Source organism: Papaver somniferum, chromosome 6, assembly GCF_003573695.1.
Source record: "Papaver somniferum cultivar HN1 chromosome 6, ASM357369v1, whole genome shotgun sequence".
In the NCBI taxonomy this organism is placed as follows: domain Eukaryota; kingdom Viridiplantae; phylum Streptophyta; class Magnoliopsida; order Ranunculales; family Papaveraceae; genus Papaver; species Papaver somniferum.
The window spans coordinates 25,719,944-25,727,622 of record NC_039363.1 but is presented as its reverse complement, the minus strand read 5'-3'; the positions used below and the strand labels follow the sequence as shown (position 1 = coordinate 25,727,622).

The window sequence follows — 7,679 nt, the reverse complement described above, 5'->3', positions numbered from 1 at the left end:
GGGTAGGGTGACGGGTAAAAAATTTCTTACCCGCCAGTCAACGGATAGGGTGGCGAAATAGGCCATATCCCACCCACCCTACCCGTTGTGCAGCCCTAAATGTCCGTTCAAAAATTGTTAACTTAGTGGGTCCGGGTTGGAAATGGTAAAAGGTCTACAACTAAGTGCTACGTGGACGTAACACTATAGACAAATGGTCCCATTTACCCTCATATGATAAGGGAAAAAACGTGGGATGTGGATTAAACTCCTCTTCTTCTTCTTCTTCTTCTTCTTATCCCAACACAGTTCTTCTTCCCCTTCTATTCGCCCTTGAATCCACGAACTGTAGTGGCGGAAATGAAGATTCGAGATAGTAAATCCCACGTAGTACCCACTAATTCAGTTTCTAACCCATTTCTTCCATTTTCTATAATCAGTTTTTTCCCTCCCCAATTTCTTCGTTATAAATTAGGGCTTGTTGGTGGATTTTTTATTGCACTAGATTTTAGTTCATCAGCAAGTAGTGGTGCTGAAAATGGTGAAGAAGAAAACAAAGGAACTTCAATTAAGGTATTTAATCCAAATGTTTATTTTGCTGATTTTTTCTTTGATTTAGTATGTTTTTTGATTTGTTATATACTTAAATGGGTTATTGCTGTTGTTGTCGATCTATATGTTGTATGCAAAATTATTGGTTTATTAGCATTCATGTTTGGATTTTGTTATTGATGGAATTTGCTGGAATCTTCTTACTTTGTTTTTTTGCATGTTCATGTGAATTTCTCCTGTGTACTTTCCATTGGCTTTAATTTTGTTACTTTTATAATTTTATTGTTCATAAACATAGGAGTTCAACACCAAAGAAGCTGGCTAAAACACCACCAGAGCCAACCATTACTCTGAGAAAAAGCCCAAGACTTATTGCTAAAGCTAAGAATAATCTGAATTCAATATCTATAAAGGTAGTCCTAGATTTTGATAATGATCCTAAGCCAACACAGCCAACTCAAGCAAGTGTTGGTGACAATTTACATGTGGGAGGCAGTCAAGGCATTGTTGATCTCGAAAATGATGAGGAACAAGCTCCTTTCTGTACAAAGGCCTCAACAAAAGTCACTAATTTAGAGGAGGCATTTAAGGCAATGCAGGAGTCAGTTTGTAATCTAGACAATTGGGGAGAGGACGAATGTCATCCTGAAGATGCACCATGGACTCAACCACTTTTATATAGTGAGGATGAAGATGCTACGGAGTGGTCTGAGTTCTGTAATAACTTTAAGGAAGTTGGTCCTGGTGGTCCTTCTGTGCGAGGTGGCCGATCTGACAATGGTGACCAAGAAGGCAATAGTGAAGGTTAGGTGTCTGAACTTATGATTTATATTTTATCTAGATTTTTATTGATGTATTTAACTAATAATGGTTGGATTGCAGACGATGGATACGAGCAGTTGTTGGAGACGGACGATGAAGCTGAAGGTAATGTCAATGAACTTATAGTCTGTGTATGTTACTTATATGGAATATTTGTTCATGTTCAATGTGTCTCCTTTGCTGCAGATAAACTAAAAATTGATGGACCAGCTGTTGACCTTGGACCTGATTTTTTTACAAATATACTGGAAGAGGATAATGGTCTTGAAGTGGTCAATGGGTCTCCAGTTGATCAATGTCTTGAAATTCCTAATGGGCCTCGAGAGTGGTTTTATGACTATGAAGATATTTTTGGTGAAGACCCGTTAGATAATGAAGAGTTATTTCCCGTTAGATATTTTTGATGCAGGGGTTGAACAAGTTGTAGAACCAGGTTTAGTTGAGGTGGGCACACAATTTAGTGATAAGCTGGCATGTGCAACAGGGAACTTGTATAAGTTGAAGAAGAGTGACAACTTGAGAATCGGAGCAGTATGCAAGTTCTCTGGACCGCCTATCAATTGTCAATGGTTTATGTATGCCAGAAAGCTTCCTAATGAATCTACATTCAGCAGTAAGGGTTTCTGTTTGGAGCACACTTGTATTGGAGACCCACTAGGGAGAAATTCTTCGGCTAATCCTGAATTTGTAGCTCAATGTGTTATCGAGAAGTTGAAGACTTTAACTTCATCTTTTTTACCTAAGCCTGCTGAGATTGCAAATGACTTTTGGACAAGCCACAACACTCTAATTCCATATCATGTTGCTTGGAAAGCCAGAAACATTGTGTTGGAGAAGATCAACGGAAGCTATGATGAGAGTTATAAACTTGTTCCAAGTTTGTGTGAGATGATTAGAAGGACTAACCCCGGATCCATAACAAAATTCACATATGGAAGGTAATTTTCTGAATTAGAAATTTGAAGTTTTACTTTAACTTATATGGATATAAACATCGATTAAACTATTATTTTGTCTTTTCGCAGGAATGATAATTGCTTTGACTCTGTTACGATATGCTTTGATGCACCTATGAGGGGTTTTATAAATGGCTGTAGACCAATTGTAGGCTTGGATGGCTGCCACCTCAAGGGGAAGTATGGAGGTTGTTTATTTTCGGCTACCTCTCTAGATGCTCAGAATGGTTTGGTGCCTTTAGGCATAATGATCCGTAGAAACGAATGTTTTGAGAATTGGTATTTCTTTTTGAAAGATCTAAAACCCAGATTAGTTGATCATAGGTTGCAACTGAACTTCATCTCTGACAGACAAAAGGGTCTGTTAGAAGCAGTGGCTCTACTATTTCCTGGTGCTCCACACAGGTTTTGCATTAGGTAATTTATTAACCAAGGCAATTAGTATTCTAATTTTGGCCCATGGTGTGTGTTTTACTAAATCACTGACTTCATTACAGGCATTTATCTAAGAACTTCAAAGCACACTACAAAGGTTCTAAGTTGCACAATCATTTCTGGAATGCCGCTAGAGCTTATAAAGAGAAACATTTCAAGGTATAACTTTATTTTATTTGCATTATGCATTCTACCAACTTAGTTCTGATTTTTTTTGAAGATGTTCTAACCATTCAGTGTGTTTTTCAGGCTCATATGGACAGTTTGCTTGCAGAGAATGCTGATGTTTTTTTGTATTTGACTGAAGCAGACCCTAACTGTTGGGCAAGGGCCTTTTTTGACCGTAGCAGCTGTTGTGAACATTTGAACAAACTTTTCCGAGAGTTTTAACAATATGATATCAAGGATTAGGGAGAAACCAGTGTGCAAGATGGTGTTAATGTATGTACAGTTAGTTATGGGTATGTTTTACAAGAGGAGGAATGCATGTCTAGGTTGAGAAGATGGAGATTTAGTGCCTACGGCTAAAAAGTTGATTGGAAAGATGTTAAAGCTGACTGGTGAGTACAAAGTAGAGGGCTCTGTAGCCGGTAAATTGTACGAAGTAACAAGTATCCGCAACACAGTGTTTAATGTAGATCTTGTTCAGAAAACATGTAGTTGTATCCAGTGGCAGTTGAGGGGATTTCCTTGTCAACATGCCGTTTGTGCTCTTAAGATGATAAGACCCAATTGGGCAGAGTAAGTCTAATACATCACTAACACTTTTTCTATTTCTCCATGCTTGTAGTTATTAATTAATCTTTTTTGTTGGACAGATATTGTAGTAGTTTCTACACTGTTGACAACTTCATAACTACTTATGCACCTACAATTGCACCTTTACTGGGTCCTGATGACTGGGAAGAGGTATGTTTTCCAAATTGCCTCTTTTATTCCCTTACAAAATTTATGCATTATTCAATGTCTGTATTCTAAGCTCTAGCTTTTCACCTTTTGTCTATTGTTCATGTGCATTAAAAAATCTCTTTTTAACATATATTGTTCTTCTTTTCTAAAGCCAAACATTGTGATCAATGCTCCGATACTCATGAGGAAACCAGAAAGGCCTGGAGTGAATAGGAGGAGGAGCTACGATGAGCCACAAACTGAGAAGAAACCTAGGGCCTGTAGCAAGTGCAAACAGACTGGTCACAGCAAAACTACTTGTGGGGGTGGCGCAGTTGGTTCTAATCCGAAGGCAAAGAGACTTAGAACTGAGGTGGATGGTCAGACCTTCACAAGCATTAACTATGATCATGTTCAAAGCAGCACTGGAAAACGTAAGAAGAATGGCAACAACAACATTAATCTTGCTGAATCTTCACAATCTGGAGGATCACTATCAAAGACTAAAAAGGCCAAAAAAGCTACTTAACTTCAGTAGTTGATTAACGGGGAAAGCGTTTATCATTAGTTTCAGTTTTTTATTTTAGTAGGAAATTCGTAAGACTTCTGCTTGCTTTCATGTTTTACTTGGTTGTTTTAAGCTTTCTATTAGAGGGAGTTTTTTTTCCGCTTTTTCTCGATCAAGCCCTTTTTTAGGAATTAGGTTTTGTATTTTTCTTATCTCATGATTTAGTATATTTATATTAAAACTACTTGTTTTAGAATGTGTTTATCTACTTTTATTTAGAATTTTCGACTGAGTTTGGTTCATAAACAGTCCTAAGGTTCTTAAGAGATTTCTGAACACAGAAGAAGAACAAGAAGACAACGACTAAGAACAAGTTGGTTTTCTTAAGGTTCTGGAGATTACTTTATAAAATTGAATTTAGGGGTCTTGTGGTCTTTTTCTGCCTAGCACTTTTTAACACGTGGACAAAAAAGACTGTTGTTGTTATGAAAGGAAAAAAACGGGAAGGGGATGGACGAAAAAGGTAGTTTCAGGATATTTTCCAAAGTTGGCAATGTAACAGGATAGAAATATAAATATTTAAAAAAAATGGGGGCATATCAATAAATGATCCTAGCTATTATTTTTGCATATTTTCGTATTATTACTCTTGTTTGTTCTTATTTGCCTCTAATAAGTGAATCATCCATAAAGGAGCTACAAAGTGATGAAGAGATCTAGGAAGAGAAGTATTCCAAGTATCCAAGTGCCCAAGTCCAAGAGAAGTGGAAGAAGTACGACGAAAAGGAGCAAAACGCTCAAAATTAAGAGAAGGGCCAAAGACCGATCTTAACTCATTCAAATTATTCTCATCATCATGTTGAATAGAATTGAAAGATAAAAATAATGCAAAAAGAATGAGGTCATTCCGAGTTCGGATGAAGAAGTTGTGGCCAAAAAAAGCTTTTATTGAATACCGAAAACATTAAAGTATGCGGACGGGTACGCATACTTTAGTTCCGAAAATTTCTGCTGGAATTTGAAGTTCGTGGACTGGATACCGTACTTAGCAAGTAGGAAAACGTATATTAATACCTTGGAAGGCCTAAGATCACGTTTGGGATTGTTATTTCGTATTTTTGGGTCGGGTTCTTAAACCGGACTAAATACGTGAAGGCCAAGCAATGTAAACCTATAAAAAGGTATTAGGTTATGTGAAATATGACCACATCAAGGGATCAAGAAATTGTAAGGCTTGGAGAGAAGAAATCATACACGGATCGAAAGTTAGGGTTTCAGAGCGGTTCTTCAATCGTAACGATATCTCTAAACTTTTCTCATATGTATATCATGGATGTTTCTACATCCATGAGTAGCTAAACACCTATTGATTGAGGATGAATTCTAAGTTGTAAACAAGCTTTGAGTTATTATATTAATCTACTTTGAAGTTCTTCATATGATTATCGTTTGTTTATACTATTTGAATATTTATGATTGATTGATAGATTGTTTAGGTGGCCAACTAAATTTATTTGTTGATTCAATCTATTGCTAGTATTGAGTTAGGAGATAAGTAATTGTCGAATAACTTGTACACAAGTAGAGAACACAAAACCTTGCAGAGGGATTCTGTGGAGCGATTGTGTGTATAAACAACACTAAAAAGTGGACCTTAATCTAAGAGCCTAACTAGTAGGATCAATCTATAAATTCACAAAAGATAAAACATTCGATTGGATCACACCTTGAGTGATCTACTACTTGGTGGTTCGTTGAATAGAATCTGGTAGGCGAGAACTTCCGTATCCAGTGATATAAGGAATTTAGGGAATAACACTGATCTAGCTGTTATTCCACGGTTGGTGATAATCTATGATTAATGACGAGTAGAAAAATATAATAACTCATTGACGGCTTATGTACGAAGAAGGATTCCTCGATCACATCTCTCTTTATTGATTACAATACAACTTTATTTGCTTTGATTATTTATTTTGTTCACAATCTAAAACAAACCTCCCCTTTGTGACACTTTGACAACTAAAATTCACTGCTCTTCTTGGGAACGATCCTTACTTCCATAATATTACCAGTTAATTGTGTGGGAATAAAATTATTAATTTGATTGCACTTACGACACGCATCACCTTCCCAGTTAGAATTTCCAGAGGGCGGTACCTTTTGATGAATACATGCGTATTTTCTTCAGGTTTTTGCGTTAGCTCCATAAAGGCTTTGACTTCCTCCAGATGCTCGAACGATGGAGTATCCTCCATTTCTTCCGAATCAGAGCTTTCTTCAACAGAGAAATGTGCAGTTGAAGGTGTTGGAGTTACCTTTTCATCATGAATCCACATACGTCCGAGGATCATATCATATCCTGGATCCTCCCTAATTATGTGAAATTAGGTTTCCGCCCAGGTTGAACCAGTTTTCATTTTGAGAATGATGTAACCATATGCATCCCTGGACATTACTTCGTGATCTCTGACTAAAAAAGTAACATGAGTGGCTTCTTTTCGAGTGATGCCTGCATCTCTGAGAGTCTTGAAAAGGATAATATTGACAGCCGTGCCAACATCGACCAACGCTCTCATGAATTCATTTCCTTTGAGATTGACCGTGGTAAGAAGTCCCCAGTCATACATATCTTTGTCAGTGACCGAAGGTTCAGGGAGTGCTTCTGGAATGGACAAACGTTTCCCAGATACTATATGGTTCAGAGCCGCGAACATGTCCTTCCTTTGAGCCTTTAACAGGTAAAGCAATTCGCAGATGTGCTCGATCAATGACTGATCTGCTTCGTTGACCGGTTGTTCAGAGAGTGTGAAGGTTCTAATTGGGAGAGGATTCTTGTGTACTCCTTCAGTCCCCAGTTCTCCTGAATCAACATTTTCCTTAAATATGCGTTTCAGGACTCTGCAATTGCTTGTTGGGTGATTGAAAAATCTATGGAAACGGTAGTAGCGAAGATTCTCCATTTCTTTCTCAGTCGGCTTTTTCCTGACGTTGGAAAATTTGATCGCACCGTCTTGAATCCATACTTCTAATAATTCCATCACCTCTTCAATGGGAAAAGGAAAATCTGGGTCCTCCTAGTCGTTTTGCTGACACTGAGTCGGTGCTTGTGCATTTTGAGTTTGATTATCCTTCCTTTGTGGAGAAACATGGGATACTGGGGAAGCATGCTTGTGCTATTGTGCCTCGGTTTTCTTTTTACTTCTTCCAGCATAAACATTCATGGAAGGATGGAGGTTGAGTTTCGGATCAGAAGAATACCCGTTTCTCCCTACATCCTTGCAAACTTCTTTATTCTGGAATGGCTCGGATTGGCTGAGTAGAGCAGCAGACGATCAATCAGTTGCTTCGGCCACGATCCGATAATGTAAATCCTCCAAGAGAGATTTATAAAATGGCATTATCCTTTCATCGTAAGAGTTCCGATTGAAGCATGCTAAAATAGACGGGTCTTCTTTATGAGTTTGCGGGAATTGTTCCGAGCTTTCATGGGCGCCCAAGCTAGATTGGTGGAGCTTTCTACGCTTAGCATGAGTGTA

General features: G+C 37.9%; 1 protein-coding gene across 2 annotated transcripts; it reads left to right on the top strand.

Moving 5' to 3' along the window:
* The first annotated feature begins 257 nt into the window (after window positions 1–257).
* On the top strand, window positions 258–4,395 carry LOC113287193. Of its 2 annotated transcripts, XR_003329830.1 has the most exons (8): window positions 1,140–1,335; window positions 1,414–1,458; window positions 1,540–2,291; window positions 2,379–2,726; window positions 2,807–2,903; window positions 2,994–3,485; window positions 3,563–3,653; window positions 3,805–4,395. XR_003329830.1 is itself a non-coding variant. In XM_026535881.1 (4 exons), the coding sequence occupies exons 1-4, from the start codon at window positions 518–520 to the stop codon at window positions 1,755–1,757; spliced, it is 804 nt and encodes a 267-aa protein (XP_026391666.1). In that variant the 5' UTR covers window positions 258–517; the 3' UTR covers window positions 1,758–1,977. The 2 variants fall into 2 exon arrangements, 1 of the variants encoding a protein (XP_026391666.1); XM_026535881.1 differs by lacking the exons at window positions 2,379–2,726; window positions 2,807–2,903; window positions 2,994–3,485; window positions 3,563–3,653; window positions 3,805–4,395 and adding an exon at window positions 258–552 and having other exon boundaries at window positions 830–1,335; window positions 1,540–1,977.
* The last annotated feature ends 3,284 nt before the right edge of the window (window positions 4,396–7,679 follow it).